At 30.6% G+C, this 23,991-nt stretch overlaps 2 protein-coding genes across 2 annotated transcripts; one reads left to right on the top strand and one right to left on the bottom strand.

Annotated features, from left to right (window-relative positions):
- Positions 1 to 13,757: 13,757 nt before the first annotated feature.
- LOC146930161 (uncharacterized) lies at positions 13,758 to 15,467 on the top strand. The gene has a single exon (XM_085701780.1). The coding sequence runs from the start codon at positions 14,060 to 14,062 to the stop codon at positions 14,978 to 14,980; it is 921 nt and encodes a 306-aa protein (XP_085557906.1). The 5' UTR covers positions 13,758 to 14,059; the 3' UTR covers positions 14,981 to 15,467.
- A 3,206-nt stretch (positions 15,468 to 18,673) lies between these two features.
- On the bottom strand, positions 18,674 to 22,077 carry LOC146930160 (uncharacterized). Its single transcript, XM_085701779.1, has 7 exons — positions 21,921 to 22,077; positions 21,537 to 21,696; positions 20,021 to 20,360; positions 19,794 to 19,878; positions 19,598 to 19,684; positions 19,264 to 19,500; positions 18,674 to 18,894 (listed from the first exon to the last, which is right to left on the bottom strand). The coding sequence occupies exons 2-7, from the start codon at positions 21,686 to 21,688 to the stop codon at positions 18,818 to 18,820; spliced, it is 978 nt and encodes a 325-aa protein (XP_085557905.1). The 5' UTR covers positions 21,689 to 21,696; positions 21,921 to 22,077; the 3' UTR covers positions 18,674 to 18,817.
- Between the last annotated feature and the right edge of the window lie 1,914 nt (positions 22,078 to 23,991).

Here is a 23,991-nt window from a genome sequence, read left to right as displayed (position 1 = left end):
GTGCCTCGAAACGTGGTATTTAAGGTGTAAATGTGCATCTAAAGATAAGTTGTTTTAAGTTTATTTTCACTCTGCAATGCTTATAAAAATAGTTTATGCATAAGTTATACCGAGTTTATTCTATCCCCTCTTATATTATATAACCAACTTATACATAAAAGGCTTATTGAATGGTCCCCATGAACATATCAGCCGGTAGGGATATTGCGGCATTCATGTGTCGTTGTTCGAACTCCGGATTTCCCACTTTATTCACCTTAAGGGATGAATTTTTAATCACCTGACAACTTGACAAAAAGAAATTATTGAATGAGTGTCTAGTTAAGTTTACCTAAATGCCCTTTTAAATGGTGCCTGATAAATGCTAAACATATTCATAGCTTGAACAAATTAGAGAAGTGCAATAATTTTTTGACAGAACTCAGTTTGAATATGTCAAGAATATTTTCCTAGTGTTAAAAACAAATTAATGTTATGTTCTAGTATTTTGCTTTTTGCCACTTGTATAAAAAGCATAAAGGAAAACTTCCTCCTTTATGCTGCTGTTGACCTTGACCATAGATTAGATATGCAATACACATATTGTGCAGGTCTTATCTTTAGACATGAAAAATATTCCATTTTATTTGTCACACACAGTATTAGAATTTCATAAGTCATTAATGACATCAACTATATAAATTGGCACACTGTTAAATTTATAGACTTTCACATTCAATGATTAATATATCATTTGATCCGTCCCATCACACATAACTAGTTGTTGATTTTACCGACATTGTCAGCTGTATATATATTTTCCATACATGCTCATGCCTCATGGATCATATTTTATTAGTGATAAAAAAAATTCAGTGGAATTTAAAGTGTCATTTTCATCAATTAAATTTAATTCAATTTTCTGATAACATGAAAATGGACTCTTCAACAAACTTCCAATAAAGCAATGTACAAAATCTCAACTAAAGATGATGTTTCTCTTAATTGTCCTTTAAACAAAAGATTCTTTGATTTTTTCACGTTTTTAGTATAACATTGTAATTTTTTACTCATATTTAAAGGAGACAGACTTGGAAAATTAATTAATTGCACATGCTTATGTACATAACGTGTTATATTTACTTTGTTTTGGTTATTACTTGTTTAGATTAGTACTATTTATACTATATATAGAATATTTAAAAGAAAAATTCAAGAGAGGGAACAAAAACCACCACTACATATGGATCTTGCCTAGGAAATGGAGTTAATAGAGAATTTCATGTCCACTGATTTTGTGTTTATGGTTTTTATATTATAATTTTAATTTCCTCTATCTATTCCTTAAAATATTTCACAAAAGAAAGGAAAGAGATAAATTAAATATTATCATTCCTTCAATAAAAAATGTCATTCCCAAGTTGGTACTTGGTAGTTAGATTTAGATGAATATTTTGTTTTGAGGGAAGTTGGTAGTCAGATGATACCCACTACCACTACAACAAACTCTAATAGTTTTTTTTAGATAAATTAAATTTAGTTATTGTACTAATTTTAGAAACTTTTTTATTTGAGCTGAAATGAACCTACATCGAAGGACGGAGTTGATGAAGTGTGATAGATGACAGTGATTGAGTTCATCGAAGAGGAACTGTAGTCTGTAGATACAAATACTCTGACGTTCAAGTTACTTTTTAAATGAGGTGGGTTAAGTGTCTTTTTTTTTCCAACGCAAATGTCTGGGCGAATTAAGAATTTGTGTTTGATCCAGTCCGCAATATCTAATTACTTTAAAAAAAACTAAGAATTTTTCAATAAATTAAGATCCAAATATACTTATTTCAGTTGAGAAATTCTTATAAATTTTAAGTAAATCCAAAATAAACTTAAGTCAACTAATCGCTTGAATTGCATATGCAAACAAACATATGCATTGAATTTAATTGTAAGAAAATTAATTGTTTTGATTCCCTCAAATATTAGTTTACATGGCCAGTTGATATATTGTATTGATTTCATTTCCATTTTGTCGTTTTCGTTCTTTTTCAAGTTGATCGTCTCTAATAAATCATAGCTAGCAGCCTAGCATCCCATGTCATGTGTAAATGTAATATTCTTCTACAGTGTAACTCAAGAAAGATGGTCCTTAAAATATTCAATCATTTTTTTTTATCAATTTTCTCTTTACTTTTAAAAAATATTTCTTTATGTAAGTGTGACCAAACACTTTTTATTTGGTCATGTGACCATATTAGAATTTCTCCTCAAGAAAGAAATGCTTGGCGGTTACTCTATCAATAATAAGTCTTTGAACTTTTGGTAGTTTTAATTTGTTTTAATTTTTTTTTCCTAAAACTTTAGCTGTTTTAGAAATTTAAGAATGAATCAAACAATTTGTTTCCACTATAAACAATGAATAAATTAGTTTTATTTTACTTTTATTATAGGTACCTATATATTAGAGTTTGTATTGAAAATGAGTATCTCCTTAGAGCACATGTTTTAAATACACTTGTTAACATTTCTTTATAAATAATTGAGATTAGTCATAAAAGTTTTAAGAAAGACAAAACTTAGGTGCATTTTCTTAGATACTTTTTGTAAGGGTTTTCACATAAAATTAACCTTTTGTGGTCATAACAAACTTTGAGATTTGTAAGACATAAAAAACTTCGAGGAAATTGTGGAAATCATTGGTAGTTATTGCTTATTAGTATTTCATGTGAAGAATCATACGAAATACACACAAGAAAATGTACATAAGTGTATTCTCTATTATGAAAAATATTGTCATTATCTTTTCTAAAAACAAAGGCATTGGCACACGAGTTTGGTTACCGATGAATGTGATTAACTTGAATAGTCTAACCACATAGATGTATAAAATGAAGGACCTCGTGAAAAAGAGGTTGAAGATGAATGATTGAAGTAAACTAACCGTGTATCTTATATATTAGCTACATGACTTAATCAATTTCTAGAATGACACGAGTAAGATGCATTTCTCTAACAATTTGACATAAAAAAGAATACACCCTACAACTCGGTACGTAAAACATTTCATGTTCCAAGATTACGCCAAAAAGCTTTCGCATAATGACCATAATGATTTCAAGTAAAATATTTCATGTTGCATGCATATAAAATGTTTTGATATATCTATATATATATATATATATGTATATATATATATATATATGTGAATTTTGAAAACTATTTTGTCAAATTTTTTTCTAATTAAAATTCTTAAAATATTTATAAAAACTCTTTATTAAATAGCACGAGCTCTCATAATAGAGTGGACCTAGTTTGTGGGTGTACAAGAGTGGGCCATTGTAACAGTAGCTTCAGTTAATTAAATCTACAGCATTCATTGAATTCCATATTTAAAGCTGAAGTTCGTTTGGATTAAATTGTACTCCCCAAAATCAATGTCACTTTAAGACATTAAAAATAATTCAGAACTGTTTAGTACTACAATAACTGTAATCGTTAAATCAATATTCAAACCCATAATTGAATTATCCACTGTATATACATGTATTATTGTACTATGTAGGAATCAAAAACATTCTTTATATTTTTTTTGGTCGAAAGGAATCAATATTTTCCTCCACTGGTTTTTATCAAACAGGTAGTAGTAGTACTGGATATTCACATCACATTTATTTGTTTTGATTTAGTTAGGAATCTCTGGCATTCACACGGTTAACAACATGAATTGAGATTAAAACGTAAAAACACTATAATTGTGATGACTAAAATTGTATACATTTAAACCTAGACCAATTCTACGGAGCACAAGTGAGATAAATCTTACACTATGTACAAATTAGTCTTACTATTAATTAATTCTACTGTAGAAAAGACACTTGTGCATGATGCAAAACCGTTTTACTTATGCATGTTAGATAAAGACTTAAACCTAAGTTTTTAATCTTTTTTATGCATATGATATTGATAGATTCGTTTTGGAACAAGTATAACACACGGGTTTGAAGTTTGAATTCTCCAAAGGAATATATAACTAGATAAAAAGACATCAAAAAGTTAATTCATTAGCTAGCTGGCTTGCTGACCCAATTGGTCCATCAACTCCCTATATTCCCGCAAATATTTTACCACCACCATCTTTCAAGTTATTTTCACCATAATACAGGCTAAACTCTATTGCCAAAACAAAGTTGATATTCAACTTTGTCAGTAAAAGTTGCTCCAAGATATGTTCGTTTGGTTTGGAGGGAATTTCTTGGTACTACATAAGGCCAAAGGCACAATAATTTTCCTTTTCAGTTGGATTCCACCTAGGCTCTTTTGAATTGTCACTCTCACTTGCTCGTTTAATTGCATATAGATATGTATCATTCTTTAGAATCTTAGTTATGATAAGTGTTTTACATCAAATGAGATAGAAGAAAACAATGGGGTCCAACAAAAAAAAAATGAAGGAATTCGAATCCCATACATTTAGGGATCCCACACTTTGATGCAAATCAACACATTTTATCTAATATCGATCTTATCGTTACCGATGTTAAAATCTGTTTAACCGATCTCAATCTTATCGTTATTGATGTGTTGATTGTGTGAAATCTCAAATCTCTGACCACAAGGATCTGTATTTAAAATATAATTGTCGTTATTTTGCTAGAGTATTTTTTTAAACATATTAAAATTGGGTAATATTTCAATTTTTGAACAAACCAAATGTAAAAATTAATTTCACAAAATTTTATATAGACCTATCATCAGTGTCACACAAAATCGATATTTTTTTTTAGGGGACAAAATCGATATTATTGATTAATCATAATAAAAAGATGGATTTGATTCATGATCATGTATCTCTAGTCTACCTCAAGACATCTATCTGCTACCAATATGAACTTTTCTAAAGTATATGTCTAAGACAGAATAGGATAAAGTTAGCTATATATGTGGCCTACTAGTTTAAACACAAAAGGGTTAAGGAATGTCGAGGTTATTGAAGTGAAGATGTAATGTATGTACTATATACCTTTTAATTATCTTCTACAGCTAGCTAGCTTGGATTTTTGCATTTACTTTGTAGTTTGTTAACGACATAGGGAATTTTGAATTGAGGGAATCATATAATTTTGAAAGGAATATGGTTGTTCTACTTTATTAGGGAAAGTTAATAGTGTAGATGAAAAGAAAAAAAAAAGTTAGCATGCCCTCTTTTTATAACCTGAATCATAAGATGCATGCATTCTCACTCACCTTTTTTTTTTTTTTTTTTTTTTTTTTTTTTTTTTTTTTTATAGATTTCCCCATAGGTCAACAAAAACTTCATTAGTACAATTTAAATGGTAGAAGACTATAAAAATATTTGATACGATAAGACATGAGATCGAAGGTGCAATTTTATACTTCCTAACACTTATTATGTGTGAGTTCGACACTAATTTTTTTTAGAACTAGAATTAATTCTTGTACATGTATATGAGATATGTAGCTCCGACATTTCACATTGAAGACATATTTGATGTCCGATAAGTATTGGACATATATATATATATAGGGTTATGTTACAAGACACCTTCATAAAAAGTAGTGTGGTGTCTTTTATCAAGTCACACCTCAAGGTGTGATTTTCACTTTTTTAGTTATAACTTTGATAAAAGACACCTTCATAAAAAGTAGTTGGTGTCTTTTAACAAATGTTCATAGAGTAACTTGATAAAAGACACCTTCACAAAAGGTGTCTTCTATCATAACCCATATATATATATATATATATATATATATGTGTGTGTGTGTGTGTGTGTGTGTGTGTGTGTGTGTGTGTGTGTGTGTGTGTGTGTGTGTGTATACATGAGATGTATCAAATGAGAGGACATTTTATAATGAGAGGGTGAGAGGAATTAATTTGGATCGTTAGATTAAAATCAACGCCTCAGATTTAATTGTTCTTTCAAAAGGGTCACATACTGAAACTTATCTTTCCTCTTCTCCACTTCGTCTTCTCTCTCCTGTTGCTCTCATCTCATGTGATTTTCTTAACGTTATTCTCAGGCCTTTCAATCTCAACAAAAAATAATATACCCTTAATTAACACGTGAAAAAAATAATTAATCAACACTAAAATTCAGCAATTTACCATTAATTTTAATTTTTAAGAAAATTGGATAATCTTGTTTGAGAACATTCCACCATTAACGTGAATCTTCCTTTAACATTTAATCACAGCCATCTAATTTAATCTAAGGGTCATTATTTCATCCTCTCACCCTCTCATTATAAAATGTCCTCTCACTTGATACATCCCCATATATATAGAGGGTGTATCAAGTGAGAGGATATTTATGGTGAGAGATGAGAGCATTGCATAATAACCATTGGATTGAAATAAAGATTTGAGATCTTAAAATTGTTTCTCATATATCTATTCCTTAACCACGCGCGCGTGTTTCTCTCTTTGCAGTTCTATGTTGCCTTTCTATCTCTTTCTTCTCTTTTACTTATTAAACTCCAACAATTAAACTCAGTTTTTTAGCAAAACAACAACCCAGATTCTACACCACAACATCATTATTCATTTTCCTGTTTAAAAATAGCTTCTTTATCATCTATCTCACGCACACTTCTTTCTTCCAATTCCTTGATATTTTTACTCGACACATTTTTAATTGATGAGGGGGAATGAATTGTAGTTGTGGTTTTCAATTCAAGTATTGATAGATGTTGTAGGATTTCCCTTCATGCCTCTTTTCTTATTGATTTAAAAATTGTTGAAGATTGAATTTGCAAAAACAAACCCATTTTTGTATCTGCTCTATTCTTTTCGTTAGCCATCAAAATAAATAAATCTAAAAATATCAATCTGGAAAAGCTGGAAGATTAAAATTAGCTTAATAAAAATCTGGAAAAGCTTGGTAACAAAGGTGAAAAACATTGTTTGTTTTCAAATAGATTAAAAAGTTCATGGTTTTCAATAAAAATCAGGAGCCTTTACTGACTTGCGAGTATAGAGAAGGAAGAAATAAGGAAACCTGGCTATTCCATCAATAAAAAAAATTTCATGGCTTTAATTAAAAATCGATGAGGTGAGAAGGAAGAATCAGGGAGAAGGGATACTGTGCTTGAGAGAGAACAAGGAAGGAGAAAGGGTTGGGAGGAACGAGGCGCGTAGAAAGAAGGAAAAACAGGCAGATGCAATTTAAAGTCCAGCTTTTAATGTAGTCCGTTGATATTGATCCAAAGGTCACAATTTAATCCTCTCATCTCTCACCATAAATATCCTCTCACTTGATACACCCTATATATATATATATATATATATATATATGGGGAATGCTAATGCACACCCATTCAAAAAATAGAAGGTGTGCATTAGCAATGTACACCTTTTGTATTTGGACCAAAAACTCACACTTCTCTTTCTAAAAGCCACTAAAGTGAATGGGTGTTATGGTAATTTTCTTTTCCTCTTTCCCTGCCGTTAGTGAATATCTTTTTTCTCTTTCTCTGCTATTAATTTTTGTTCACCATGGCTGCCTCATAAAACAATTTCTCTATCCACAGTCTTCTTATTTACATCCAAAACACCGTCGTCTTATAATAATACAACCAATTTGAATATGAAATTGTTAACTTTGAGTGTATGGCAATGGAAAATTTTAGAGACCAGAAGTGAACAAATTTCATTAGCCAAAATGCCTTGGTTGAATCAGGAACAAAAGCAAAGTAAAATGATTATAATCATTTTCATTTTATTCCAATTGAATAAAAAGAAGGGGATTTACATTATAATCATTTGAATTTGATGTTGCGGTAGTAATTAGACTGAAGTTTGACGTTCCTTGCAATGGTGGGGAATTCGATCATAATAACCATCTAATTTTTTTGTTCTACTACTCCTAAATGATTTGAGCATTGATGATAAAAAGAAAATTGAGCAAAGAAATTATTTGCAGCAATACAGAAGGTTGGATGAAAGGGATGATTAATTAATTGCATGGAGAGAGAAAAAAAGAAAATTACCATAGCACCCATTCACTTTTGTGGCTTTTAAAAAGATAAGTGTGGGTTTTTGGTCCAAATACAAAAGGTGTACATTGATAATGCACACCTTCTATTTTTTGAATGGGTGTGCATTAGCATTCCCCTATATATATATATATATATATATATATAGGGTTTTGTTACAAGACACCCTTTGGTGGTGTCTTTTAACAAGTCACACCTTAAGGTGTGATTTTCACTTTTTAGTTATAACTTTGCTAAAAGACACCTTCATAAAAGTAAGTTGGTGTCTTTTCGCAAATGCTCATAGAGTAACTTGATAAAAGACACCTTCACAAAAGGTGTCTTCTATCATAACCCATATATATATATATAGGAAGTTAAATTAGTCCACCTAAATTGACATCGAGAAGAATCAAATCTGAGACTTTAAAGAAGAGCACACTCCCAAATTCCAAGTCAATATCACCGGACCAACCCAAATGGGTTAGAACCAATATATTATTTTCATATTATTATGTAAATGTTACACCGGATATATGTATTTGTGTAAGTTGCAACCTTATCACAATTTTTTAGTTCCAATTGCTTTTACATATTTGCAAAGTGGAGAGCATAACTGCAAATTAGGTGCTTGTAATCTTTGTTAATACACTACTTTGCATAAGTGTGATATAAATAATTCTTACGTTTACCATAAGCAAGGTTGAATGTTGATTCATAATGAGGAAGCTAGAACATGCCCCACGAGCAAAGCAAAATTAATTAACTTTACAGGGTCCATGTCCCAAACAACATGCCCTCATACAATTGTACTACATCTCATCAACTAGTGAAAGTAATGATGCCCCCCTTGTGCGCTGGTTCATGTCTATGACTGATTCCCCCATTCCCTATCCATTCCTTCCCATTTAATTTCTGATTTACTTATCTCTTTATATTTATAATAATAATTAATTTTTTTAAAAATATATTGGGAAAAAATTATTATTAAACAACGTGATACTAATGACTACTCCCTCCGGTCCTATTTATAAGAGAAATTTTGGTCAACAAAAGTTAATGTATTTGGTTAAAAAATTGGACCAAATACATTCACTTTTGTTGACCCAAATTTCTCTTATAAATAGGACCGGAGGGAGTATTTCACAACATTTATGAAGAGTTTTGTGTTTAAGAGTCCAAAGGCAACGAGAGCAACAAGTCAAATACTCACGAACCACAAGAAAGTAAATTGGATCATCGCTTAACTCTTTATATCTCTTAATCTCACTGTCTCTTGAACCATAAGTTAACATTTCCTTATTTTTATTTTTTTAATTAATGAACATAGAGAGTAAGTTTAAGAGAGAGATAGAAAGTTAGGAGATGGAAGAAGAGAAAAGTGAAGAAGAATATTCGTATCAACAAGAGAGAGACACCACATCACCAATATCCAAAACGTTAATCCATTAGGTATATGTCTCTTATATATTCATCATTTTATTTATTCATAGATGATGTGAGACTTAACCACTCATATTTGAAACCCAAGAATTTGAACTTGATAACTTGAAGTTACAATGTTTAATTTTCGGCACTAAAACTTGCATCGGTAAGAACTTAGCCTTATAGCTCAAATGTACAAAGTTCAAATCTGCACGTAGATGATTGTAAAATGGTCATTAATGTCATCAATAAAAAATTCTCCTAACTTAAGTTGTCAACGAAGGTCAGTTAAAGACGAATCATCTAGTACCAAAGTTTAAATTTAAGTTGAAATAATTTTTATTAGACTTTACTTATCCTATTTAAATTTTGAAAAAAAAAATCAAACCAACAAAACCCATCCATTCCCCTAAAAATCAAAGGGTCAATGCAAGTCAACATTTTAAAATTAGGCCGAATCGATCGGTTCAACCGTTGAACTTAGAACTTGTAAGTTTACATGTCTGTTCAGTCTCGGTTAAACCTTAGTTATAGCTTAACCGATATTTCTTTTGTATTTGTATTTTAACTTCTAGTGATTCTATCTCCAATCCAACTTTTAAAACATTGATCAAACTTCAAGTTGTAAATAAATTGAGATAGTTCAAGGGGTAAGCATCTCAGATTTTGTAAGTATGCAATCATTGGTTGGATTTCTTAATCATGAGTATGAAAATTTTCAATTGAAAGAGGCCAATTTAAAATACTCTTTGGATCCTCAAATAAATTAATCTGTGCATTTACATGGTGAGGATATATATTGAGAAACCAAAATAAAATTGAAGTCTTGACAAGCTGTTCTAACTGTCCCATGTGTCCCCTTTTCTGTTTCTGAAACCTTTCATACAACTTTAATTTATGTCACCAACTTCACAAATTTATAATGTTCTAGTTCGGTTGGAGAAAACCACCCAAAAAAAGGGAGGGTCGATGGAAATTGGACGTTCAATGCTTTAATATCTCATGTCATGGGCATGCATTGATTCAAATACTTTTTCTTTCCCAACTGCAGCACATGATAGAATTAAAAGATGAAACAAGTACACCAGAACAATTTACATTTTAAAATATCCACTCTACATTAATTTGACAATAAATAAATAATTCATTCTGAATTTTATTATTTCTTATATAGTAAATAGATGATTTTTTTTTATATATAAAAAAAAGTAAATACCCCAACACTGAGGATGTGAAAGTTTTGCCACTAGTTTTTTTAGAATAAAAAAGTAAATAAATGAAAAAATTATAGAGTCATTATATTTTAAATTTTTTATTCTATTTTTTACTATACAAAATTATGAATTTCTGATAGTAAAATAGAAAGAAATAATTAAGTTAACTAAAATTCTTTATTTTTTTTAAATGACAAAAATTAGGTTTTAAGTTTTGAGATGGTGTTTTTTAAGTTTTTTTTTTTTTTTTTATATGATAGACTTTGGGATTTGATTTTGAGCTAATACAATTTGGAGATTAAAGATGTTGATTTGATAATGAGATTTTTATAGGTTTGAAGATTATGATGAATGTGATGATGAACATATGAAGAAGATTATGATTTTTTTTGTGTGTGGATTTTTTAATGAAAAAGTTATTACTAATAACCATGTATGACAAGCCACCTCAACAATTTCTTAATAAAAAATAAAAAAGGAGCAACTTATACACGTTTTAATGATTTAAACGAGAAAAAAACAAGATAAATTATTGAATTGTTGCAAATAAGGATTCTTTAAACCACCAAACTACTTTATCACTTGTCCAAAAATTGTTATTTCAATGCATTAAATTACTATTTTAAAATTTTCTCGTATAAAAAATAAATTTGCCATATTTATTTTTTCTACTAGGTTACCAAAAGTATAATCTTATTAGTTATTTCTACGAGTAGTCAGTCATAGGCGTTTGATGTTTTTGTTAGGAGAAGGGGTTATGGGATCTAAAGGCCAAATTTATTTTGAGGGTCCAAACATCATTGTCACATGTTCAGGACATCCCCACTATACTATTCATTTTGTCGGTTAGTGTGAGAAAAAGGAACAAACATATTTATCTTCTCATAATTTTTTTTAATTTTTTGCTTCGAATTCGATGGCCCCCTTAGATAACCTAACAAGGCAAACTATAAGGAAAAAAAAGTTTAAATTTTATAATTACAAGTATATGGTAGTGTTTGCCTGACTTAATTTTAACTTCTATTCTTCTTTAAAGAAGAAGCTGGGCCAAACACATTTCATTGTAAGCTCCTAATAAAAAGAATAAATTTAAAGAAGAAGCTGAGCCAAACATATTTCATTGTAAGTTCATAATAAAAAGAAGTGACTTAATATTAAAGAAGAAAAACATAAAAAGGAGAAGTCAGCAAATTGAACTTTGGACATAATAAGAACTTCTTTAAAGTTCTTATTATTACCTTTGATTTTAAAGTTGCTTCTAACCATAAAAAAAAAGCTGGGCCAAACACGCTCTATATATAGTTTTTTTTGGAGAGATACAAGTATATATAGTTCTAGAAATAGTTATGATTATAATTAAAATTAAAATTAAACTTTTTTTAATAATCTAAAAATTATAATTTACTGAGATATAAATAACAAAATTTTGTAGACACTGAAATAGAAAATGTTTAAAGATTGTGATAGTGTGATATATCAACCATATTAATTTTCTAATTTTTTTTCCTTCAAAAAATATTAGAAAATAAAATAATCTTAAAAAAATAGAAAATAAAATACTCCATATTTTTTATTGTTATTTATTACATTAAACGTTGTAAATTCCAAACAAAAGGTGAGAAATAAATTGAATTTATTATTTTATTTTGTCTCTCCTTTCTTACTTGTGTGTCCGTTTGTTCCACTTTCAACCATAGACCCGTAACGCATGAGCCTAATAAATTACTACTCCTTTAGTAGTAACGTTTTCTCCTTAATTGTTGTCCTCATTAATCACACCTTACCCAAGCCACATCAACTTTTCTTTTACGGCATTTTTTCATTCAATCAAATATGTAGATTATGTAAAAAGCAACACAAATTTTTTGTCGTTTAAATTGAAAAAAAAGATAAGTATACAATTGAAAAAAAAGATAAGTATACAACTCACAACATCTAAAATTATTTTGGGTCACCCGCACCATCGAGGCTAGAACAACCACACAAGTGAGAGAGACGTCATACTCTTACCCAAAACCTTAAGGCTTATAAAGGGTTTAACCTTTTCTTTTTTTATCCGATATGGGACATATAACTCACACTTGCACACAACACTCCCCCTCAAATGTGAGTCCATCAATTTATCATGCTTCATGCTCCCCCTTCAAGCGGAAGCTATTACTTGCTTGTATCGTCGTTGTTGTTTTCTCCGCAACAGACCGACTTTCTCCGCAACGGACCGACACACTTGTACCGCCGTTGCTGCTTTCTGCGCAAAAGGACCGGCTGCCTCGGTTGTACCCTTCCTCGAACCGGGGCTCTGATACCACTGATGGGTCACGAGGGGAGCCAAGGGGACCGTCCACATTGAGGCTAGAACAACAACACTAGTGAGAAAGATGCCACACTCTTGCCCAAAGGCTATGGGTTTATGGATCCTCTTACTTAAAGGTGTTCAACCTTATCTTTTTTATCCGATGTGAGACAAATTATATCTCACACTTGCACACAACTAATGAATAGTTTAAAACTCTAAAATGTCTAAAAAAGACAAAATTAAAGTGATCGGGGTAGCATGCTTATGGATCTATAACTCTAATGATTGACTTTATAATGTGTTCAAATGAGTTGAATTGAGTTTTGAAGCCTCATGCCTTAAAGTTTAAGGAACAATAACAAACATATTTATCGATCATCCATCAAAGAATCATCGACGTTATAGATGAGTACCATTTTACAAAAAAACAAAACTCATTTACAATTGAGAAACACTAAAAAGTGTGCTTAGGACACTTGTTAAGAAGTTTAAAGAATAAATTTTGTCTTAAAAATAGTACATTAAACGCATTGAAATTTGAAAAGTAATTTTTTTTTATATAAAATCTACCAATTATTTTTATTTTTAAATCCTTAATAAATGTACTTAGAGTATTTGTTAACGAGATCTTTACAATTTCATCAAATTAGGTTCTAAATAATCCTCAAATTAACTAACTGAGTCACACATTTCTGAGTGCAATCCAAATCCCAATATTTTGAAGGAAAAAACAAACAATCGTGTGCTAAAATAGAGGATCATCTTTTTTGGCAACCCTTTTTCTTTCTTTAACTTCTTTCCATTTTTTAATTTAGTATTAACTGGCAAATCAGATCAAAAGTACACCCACCAAGGTTTCTGCCTCAACCTTCTAAATTCTACTATTTTCCTTCTTATAATATAAAATAAAATTCACATTTATTATAAGATGAGAGAGAGAAAAAAATAAAGATAGTATTAAATGGAAATGAATATGCATAGAAACCGGCTTCATTAGCTTTCATAATCTCATTTATTTCTCTCTTCTAAAAAACCAAAACCAAAATCTCAATTCTTCACAAAACTCACAAATTCTCATTACAATCACAAAAACAAAAACAACCCTTTACTCATTACACCACAAAGTTCAGATCTTTGAATTCATTTTCTCAACAAAATGAGAGACAAATTTTCATGTTTTAGTGAAAATTCAATAAATGTCTCAAATGCTTCATGTTCTAGCTATTCAAACAACACATGCATTTCACCAAACGTTGTTTCACCTTCAATCCAAAACTCAATCTCAAGTGTTTACAGATTAGTCCTTTCAACATTGAAACAGCTTTTGATCACTGTTACATGGTGTAAAAACCATTCAAATCAAGGACTTAGCATAAGTTTTGGTGATGAAGATCCTTCAACTGTTCCATCTTTCAGACTCAACACGAATTCGAGGTTTTTTCGCAAGAAAAAAGGTAGTAAAATGCTAGATTTTGAAGATTTTAAGGTAACTGTTTTATGGGATCTTTCAAATGCTAAATATGAAACAGGACCAGAACCTGTTGATGCTTTTTATGTAGTTGTTGTTGTTGATTCAGAAATCGGTTTAATCCTCGGTGATTCCGAAACTGTTACTAAAAAAATGAAAGATAGTGTTCCTATGGCGAAAATTTCACTATTATCTCGAAGAGAACATTGTTCGGGTAACACAGTTTATTATAACACAAAAGCTCAATTTTGTGATAGTGGAAATTTTCACGATGTTTTGATCAAATGCAGCGTCGAAAATGAAGGGTTTAATAATAAATCTTCACCGGTTTTAAGCGTAAACATTGACAAGAAGAATGTGATTCGTGTGAAGAGGTTGCAATGGAATTTTAGAGGGAATCAAACCATTTTTGTTGATGGTTTATTGGTTGATTTGCTTTGGGATGTTCATGATTGGTTCTTCAATCCTCAAGCTTCTGGTTATGCTGTTTTCATGTTTAGAACAAGAAGTGGTTTGGATAGTAGATTGTGGTTAGAAGAGAAGCATTCACAAAAAGATAAAGACAGAGTTGAATTCTCTTTGTTGATCTATGCATGTAAGAGCTCATAAGGATTAAATCTTTGCATTTTTTATTTTTGTTAATTTCTTATACTTTATTTTCTTCTCTTTGCTTTACTTGGTCTTAATCGGACGATTTCCGAGAACAGGTCTTGGTAATCTGAAATCCGGCCAAAAAATAAGTAAAGTCTGACTAAAGATTCGTCATTTGATTTGATCTTTTCCTTTTACCTTGAAAGGATACATACTCATTTTTTATTTTATTTTTTATTAATTTTAAGAGAAAGATTTAGAGTTTTAGAAATTTGAGGTATAGGTGAAAATTGGGTTATTTAGTGTGTTCTGAATTTCTCCTTAATTAGGAGACGTGTGGAATTGATTTTTTCTTTTAATTTAGTGGTGTCACATAAGTATTGCATTTGTGCCGAACATGATGGGTCAACATTTTGATTTGATGAATTTAAGGGTGAATTAATTCCTTATGTATCAGTTTTTTTTTTCTCCTTAATTATAAGCCGTGTGGAACTGATTCTTTGAATTTAGTGTCAGATATTGCATTTTAACCAAACAATAACGTAATTGGTCAACATTTTCATTTTGTGAATAATAAGAATTAGATTATGTTCATGATCTTTGTTTTGTTTGATACTATTGTTCTATAGAAAATATATGCATGACAAATTTGATTAACTAAAAATGTCATAAAAAAAGGTTAACTAAAATGTAGTGCATATTCTATTTTAAGAAAGATAGTGAAGATTTTAAATTTGAAGAGAAAGGGATGCGTGATGAAACAAAATTATAATAAAATTGGAGTGTAATTTCTTCTATAATTAATCGACATCAATAATCTATTAGAGTAATTCTATATTTTTTATTGAATAGCAAAAGCTATTTTTTATTTTCCATTTCACTTATAAAAAAGAATGATTTTTATTTAAAGTATGTTTTCTTCCATCCAACTCAGTTTTAAAGGCTTAGAAAACGACTTATCAAACAAGTAGTCATAAGAAAATAAGTGTGTCTTAATTAGGTAGAAGCTTTGTTTTGATTTTGTATTTTATTTCAAGAAAAAGAAAGTGTCAAAGCAAAATTTTCGGTATTATGGCATGAGTTATGTATCGACCAAAATTTGCTAAAAGAGCAATTGAAAATTTCATTGGCATGATTGAGTTTCTGCACCCTTATAGGAGATAATGGTGTTAATAATATTTTGAATGAGCAAAATCTTGACCACGTATTCTCATTTGCCCTTTACAAGTTTGTTTCTAATTGCCTCTAAAAGAAAGTTTATTTCTATTGTAACATTTTATTCTTTAGAAAATACTTTAATATATGATTTTTTAACCATGTTATTAGTGCGAAGCATATAATCATTTCATCGAAAATGGATCGGTTTTGGTGAAGACTCTCCTCCCTAGCCACACATTTTTTCTCATATAAGATTTGAACTAGAAACATTATCCAAATCCAATTCCTCTTAGAACAATGTAATATTCGTATGCAATAATTTTTTGGGTCTCGTTAACGAGTATCTCCGGGATACTCTTTAAGTATTCTAAATTAAGTAATTATTTTTTAAAAATGTTAAAGTTTTCAATTTCCAATGCACTTTATTACACAAACTTTCATAAAAAGTTACAATTTAAAGTCCTTAACCAGTATCCCAGAGACACTAGTTAACATTTCCCAAATTCTTTAACTAGAAGTTTAAAACATTTTTATGATGGTAACCCTTACCTCTAATGAAGGCAAGTACACGACAAGAAAGTAATAACTTTAGAAGGAAAACAAATCAATTTGAAACTTCAAATATAATCAAAACTATACTATAGCAATTTACAGGGACATTTAAGCATGAATAACTTTAGAAAGAAAATAGGCTTGGGTCACTTTCATGTAAAAATCATTTAACCAAGCATTCACATTTTTAATTATTGTCTTGTCTTTACTGGCGTGGTGGAACATTTGCTTGTCTATGATGGTCTATTTCTGTCCTTGGATGCCTTGACATGTGTTTATGACTACATGGTCCCTCCAATTTTTCAAACTCACTCATAGAAACAAATTATTACTATCTACTTTGTGGTTGCATGTGCATACATGTATACTCTAGAATAAATACATTTGCAAAATTAATGATTGTTCTTGGAAAAATTGGCATTTATCCTCTAGACATAATCTTAGCAATTACTTTTTTCATCATACTCATTTCTCGCGCGCCCTTTTCTTTTTACGAAAATGTCCATATGATTTTTGGATTTTATAATCTGAATTAAGTTTTTCCTTAGTTATGGGGTGAAAGAAAAGAGTTTTTCACAAATTCGGATTTTATAATCCGAAAACCTAAAAAATTAGGGCACGTTCCTTAATATTTTCGGATTATAGAATTCAAACACACCATAAACACCATTTTTCAGGGGAAAAATGGTTCGGATTATATAATCCAAACTGTATCAGTACAAATTTTGAGTCTGTTTGTAACATGGATGACCAGTTTAAGGATCATATTTATCTGCTTAACTCTCATCCTTCTGTTTTAGGCCATTAGTAAAAAATTCGGTTTTCGGGATACTTGATCAGATTGCTCCGAAACATCCCCAAAAAATCAGGAAAAATTAAGGATCAAGACTCCTGGGAGCTTCTTGCGGGACTTTGTCCCTCAAAATTCAAAATTCCATCGTGTAGACCCATTTTTTCATTTTATTTTTCATATTCTCAGAAAAATACGAAAAAATTTGCATTAGTTTTATTTGATTTTTAGAATTTTTTGGTGGTATTTTTATATTTTTGTGATTTGATTTAACAAGTTTTTATAATTTTTTTTACATTGTTTATTGATTGTTTTTAAAAGCAAAATTCAAAACTGCTGAAATGAGAGAGATTTTGATTGCTGATTATATATAAACATATTTTGGATTATAAAATACGAACATAGTTTGGATGTTTTCGGATTTTATAACCCGAAATCCCATGAACATTTTTGTAAAAATTATAGGGTGTGTGAGAAAAAGATATGGTGGGAAAAGTAAATCCCCATAATCTTTACCTCTATTTAACCCATATTGGCTACCCTAACTGAAATATAGAGCCCGTTAAAATGATTGGGCTTTTTCTTGCTCTATTCTTCCAACTTTAGGATATTAGTTTTTAGGCCACCTCAATTACTAACAAGCCCCCCATAATATTGAAATTGTCCTTTTTACTATGATTGGAAGTTATAATTCAATGATATTGGAAGTTATCTTCCGATTGCGTATTTCTCAGGTTTCATATGCATCTGCAGCAGTTAAAAGAGATTTCTCTGTTATGAATATTATCAAGAATCGAATACGAAATTGCATGAGATTAATAATTAAATGATTGCTTAGTTACTTATATTGAAAGAGATATTTTTATTAATGTTGAAACTAAGAATCATAATATTCCCAAGCTGCTTTTGTATCAGAAGTTATTTTTGGATTTTTTTAAGTCCACATAAGGCTATTTACTTGTATCATTGAAATACTTTCCGATGTACTCCAACATCAGTTTTGAAACAATTTTTCCACCAAACAAAACATCAAAATACAACAAACATTTTTATTATTATTTTTAATCAGCAAATATTATTCTCCACATGTTTGTGCAAGACACACAAACCTGCGGAAGAGGGCAAAAACTAAATAACATACAAGACACCGTATATAGCGGATCACCATAGGAGCAAAGAAAACCATCAAAACCCCACAAAATAAAACCATCTTATGAATGCAAGAATTCCACTTGTTGGATATGGTTAAATAAGAAATGACATTTAAGTGATACAAAACATCTTGAATCCTTGATACATGAGTCTTATTTGAAATAGGAAATGAATTTGTAAAGAAAAAAAACACATAAACAACACTAAATGTCCCAGTGTAAAACTCTATTAGCAAAAACTGCTACAATAACTGGACCAGTCAAATCACCAACAGCACAACCTGAAAAACATACAATTTAAATAACTATATGAATAATCCTGCTAATGAATTTTAAGTAATTAATTACTCTCTCCATTTCTAAATGACTATTTTTTAGATAAAAAAAAAATCAATCTGACATTCATTTTGTATTTTCATTTTCAAGACACAAAAATGATTTTTTTTTTATTTTAAATTTTACTCCATAATTAATAATGTTCACACAACTCGCCATTATACTCGATTACATATTTATGACAATAACTAACATTAGATAGTTAATAAAAATAATTTTAAAAAATTATTAAATCATTCACTGTCTTTCTTAATATGTGTAGAAAATTTTTAAACAATTGCGATAGTCTTTGAATAACTTATAGATAATCTTACCAATCCATTGGCCAATTGAAGGACGAAAAAGGGTAGCTCCAATCCCTCCACCAATAGATGCAAAAATTAGAGATGCATTACACCGAAGTGTAGCTATGAAAACCTTCTGTTTAAAAATTCTGTTTCTTTCAGCTTTGTTAATGCTACCATCCTCATTTCTTGACTTTGTAGCAAAGAATTGAAATATTCTGACCCCTACTTGGACAATCCATGATGCTGCAACACCAAGCATGTTACCTATACACAAACAGTAGCACAAAAAAAATGTTATTATAAGTCAAAAAATTCAATCAACCTTATAATAAAATTATGATTGATCATTCATTGCTTTGACCTCTACAAGTTGCTTTGCTCACAGAAAAGAAGTAAATATAAGTTGGCATCTTCCTTCCTGCCTTGCGAGCCGCCGATGTAGGAACATCTGTTCACCAGAACGCATAAGTTGAATGCAGAAAAATTTGATAGAATAGGATCATAGTTATTTGATTTTGTTATGTTCATTTTTATATGTATATAAGAAAAAAGAATACCTTTAATAAGCCTCCATGCCATTTTTCTTGAACCATAATGGAAAGTAATTCTTTCTAAAATACGTCTAGTTGTCACAACTGTAACCTGTGATGAGTTTGAAACAAATCAACAAACTTTTGAATAATGTTATATGAAAATTGAATAATGTTGAACAATGTTATAGTAAATATTGCATATGCCATAATTTTTTCTTCACTAACTATGGAATACATTTAATAAGGCTCACCTCCCTGGCAATTTGGAGCACTGATTTTTTGAAGGGAACAGTGAGCTTGCTACGAAGTTCATCATGATTGTCTAGAAATAAGTCATGATGATCTTGTTCCATCTTTGCATGAGGCTCCAAAAGAGGTAAATAAAACATCAAGAATGACCTCAATGAAATCAGTCCAAATGACCTCAATTCAAAAGCAGACCACAATGGTTTAAGCTCAAAATTGTAGGTCTTTACACCATACTTTAGAGAATCATGGTAAAAATATTTCCCAGGCGAAGTTCGAACACTGGGAAGGTATTCGTCAGCAGTTGCCACTCCAGCGTCACAATATGCTACTGGTGGCCTGAAACTGAGTGTTTTGTGTTCTAGAATGTCAATGTAAACTATATACACAATGTTAACTAAAGAAGTAAAATTTGGAGAGAAAATAAAGTTAAATGCATGGTTTCTAGTGAAGAATCGTGCCAACATTCAAATTTTAATTATTCTTATATTTCAATCAACAATTCATATTTTTATACAAAAACATAAGATAAAATGTATACAAGTTGAATTTCTGCAATAAGGAAAAGTATGAAAATAGATTCTCTACAATTGGGATATCACTAAATTAATTCACGCAGTTATTGCATCGGTAATCATTAGATTTGCATCATAATCTAATGATTACCGATGCAATGACTGCCAGTGGCGGATCTTGAGTAAATTTGTTGGGGGTGCCGAACTTCTATGGAATATATATCAAACAGTTTTAAAAACTAACATAAACAATAACTAGCCTGGTGGCCTAAATCCCTTGAAAGTACCAAGGGATGATGGGTTCGAATCCCATCAGAAATGCTTTTTTACTACAATATGTTAAAATAAAAGTGTTGAAATAGTGTTAAAATAAAAGACAAAATATGTTAAAATAAAAGACAAAATATGTTAAAAAGAACACTTAAAATAAAAGACAAAATATGTTAAAAAGAACACCAAGAAGAAGTGTTGAACCCGCGACCCTTTACCAATTTATGGCACCCCTTACCACTGCAACAACCGATTTGTTATTGACATAACACACCTAATATAGTATATAAGGGAATTCTGGGGGATGCCATGGCACCTGCCAGCCCCTAAGAAGATCCGCCACTGATGACTGCGTGAATTAATTCAATATATAATGCATAAAGGCCGGGATCCAAATCTAAAACACCGAACTTAAAATTTGGATCTAAAACACCGAACTTAAAATTTGGATCGTTTGATCTTGATCCAACAGTCAGGATATTCCAACCGCAAGAAATCTTTATCATAATATTATGCATTCATGCAAAGTAATGCATAAAGGTTTGATGTGAATCCTCTACAATCACGAAATCAGGATAAGTGTGTTTTCATCCAAAGTATGCCACACTACCATAAAAGAAGATTAGAAAACTCATTAATCCATGATAAAACAACCATGATTAACATAAAATGTTGAATGTTGATATTACATTTGGATGAAATTCATGTGTAGAGGAAAAATGGTGAAAGATGATACCCAAAGAAATCATTTGAGGCAAAAGAGGCTCCAGCAGAAATTGAGGCAGCAGTGGCAGATGTAGAAAAAAGCCAAGATGGATTGGTATGTGCCTTGTTAAAGCTTTGTTGGTTTTTCCTCCATAGATCTACAAGTAATGTTATTCCCACCATTGTAGAACCTTATACAAATTAAAATACTAATTAATCAGTGTTACAAATTAAACCAATCTCCTCATACAACAATTATTATTAAAAAAATCCACAAATGCATAAGAGATAATGCATTAATATAAATTTTCAGAAAGTGTAATTCGGTTTTGATTATTAAATTGACATAAGTTTCACATGCATTCATGAAATTAATGAATATCTTCACATCTTAAGAGTGCTACAACAAATATACCTTGTTGTTGGGTTTGAGACAAAGCAAAATTGGAATAATTGAGACAGTGCAGTTGGAAAAAAAATAAGGAACAGTTAATTAAGAAATGTGTTTGGTAGTTATAGAAGAGACTTTTGTTGCGACAATTTGGATCTGTCTCTCTCCAAACCACAGGAAGGCTTACACTTGTTTACTTTCACTGTCAGTTATTTGAGATGGAAAAAAAAAATTACTAAAAACTAAGAAATAATAAATATTTTTTTTTTTTTACATCAATGAACTGAATGAACTCATTCGACATGAACGCCATGGTTATCGTTGTTCTAACAAAAGAGTGAGTATTGTTGCTATTTGTTTGCCTTCTAACAAAACTTACACAAAAATAAATAAATAGAAAATCGAAATATCAAGACAAACTTCGATAATACGGTCAAATTTGGATATTGATAAAAACACTTTAAACTTAAATACATTTTTTGTCCCTTTACTTTAATTGAAATTGTTTTTTTTCTTAGCGAAGTATAACGTGAATAAGGTTCCCATTTACCCAAAACTGAACTAGGTGGTGGGGGCGAGCTCCCCAATAATGTCTTGCCTTCTAAGCGTGTGGGAGGGCCCTGTTGTCTGCTAAACAATTTGGTGATTAATTTCTCCGGTGGTTGCTACCTTTTTTGTGGATTTAGGCCATGATGGTTGCGACCGGGGGAGCCTCTGAAAGGCCAAGGTGATGTTGGAGGCCGGTGAAAAGGAGAAAATTGTCAATCTTGAACTGGTGGAAACAATAAATAACTCAAGGTGGAAAATGATATGAGCGCAACTCTAGATAAGGAGATCATTGAAGGGTAGTGGAGAGTCGAACAAAAGTCAGAGGTCATTGATGTCTAAATTTGGTAAGTGCACCAAACCGTTTTCAAGTAATGAATAGTAAGTAAAATCGTCTCCACATGGATTGCCGTTTCAAACAGGCAACTAATTAAACTTATTAAATGGGGGAAGTTTGCAAATTTGATTTGATTGCGCAAAGCAGTTGAGTTGATTTTTGAAAATGAAAGGTTTTCATTGCAAATTTTAGTGTCGATTAGGACCCTGTCTTAAATAACTGAATTTTGACTAGTCGTTTAAACCCAACAAGGAAATAGAGGGTATTCGAAGAATTTTAACCGCCACTAACATTCTGCAAACAAACCAGGTTACTAACTCACTACTGCTTTGCACAATTGAATAAAACTTGCAAAACGCCCGTAATTTACTTGCTCTGTTTATTTTATTGTTTTTATTTTCTTTTTGAAATAAGTAACACTAGTTGCCGATTTGAAACGACAATCCATGTTGAGACGATCTTACTTATAACTTTATTAATTGTGAACGATTTGATAGACTCTTCGAAATGTCCATCAAGTTTTTGGCGCTGTTGTCGGAGATTGTTGATACTTTCAACAAGGCAAATTTTTTTTACTTATTTTTTATTTTTTCCATTAGGATTAGTTTTCTTTTTATTTTATTTCTTTATTTTTCTTGTTTCTAAATTAGAAAAGAGCAAAAAGAGTAAAATAATAATAACTAGACTTTTGACCTGTGCGTCGCACGGGCTTTCTCGACTTTAATAGAGACCAACAAATAATCTTTAACCCGTAAGATCATTGATATGGTGGAAACTATTTTCTTCAAAAAAAGGCAAGCGGATAGGAATGAAATTGGTGTGCAATGCATTTTTTTAGACGGAATTTGTTAGGTTAAATAATTGCAAACCTAATAAAGCAAATGAGCGGGAAAAAATTAGGTTAAGTTGCTGCAGACGTAACAAATTAATAAATAAGGATAACAACAATAATAATAATTATTATTATTTTCATAAACTTGTATATTGTACGGTGCTACTAGGGTATTTTAGTGTATGGTTGTTTCAGGAAACATTTCATGGATTACTATGATAGAAACCAATTCAGTAATTACAACAAAACCTACCTTATTGAATGGTCTGAATACTACTCCATGAGTGAGGAAAATAACCGATTCAGTCCACATGGAATGTCTCTAGCTAGAGATTTGTTGTCCGAGAATGTGTTCATGCTACAGAATGTGTCTCATGCAA

The sequence above is a fragment of the Medicago sativa genome, chromosome 4, assembly GCF_051527215.1.
Source record: "Medicago sativa cultivar Bolivia chromosome 4, Bolivia_mono, whole genome shotgun sequence".
NCBI classification, from domain to species: domain Eukaryota; kingdom Viridiplantae; phylum Streptophyta; class Magnoliopsida; order Fabales; family Fabaceae; genus Medicago; species Medicago sativa.
The sequence above is the reverse complement of the archived record's forward strand: the minus strand, read 5'-3'. Positions and strand labels throughout refer to the sequence as shown.

Excerpts from the sequence above, each read along its gene's own strand:
- LOC146930161 (XM_085701780.1), top strand. The coding sequence starts at position 14,060 with ATGAGAGACAAATTTTCATGTTTTAGTGAAAATTCAATAAATGTCTCA.
- LOC146930160 (XM_085701779.1), bottom strand. The coding sequence starts at position 21,688 with ATGGTGGGAATAACATTACTTGTAGATCTATGGAGGAAAAACCAACAA. Across the intron at positions 19,685-19,793 it reads GGCATGGAGGCTTATTAAAG|ATGTTCCTACATCGGCGGCT; the intron begins GTATTCTTTTTT and ends TCTGGTGAACAG. Across the intron at positions 19,501-19,597 it reads GAGCAAAGCAACTTGTAGAG|GTAACATGCTTGGTGTTGCA; the intron begins GTCAAAGCAATG and ends GTTTGTGTATAG.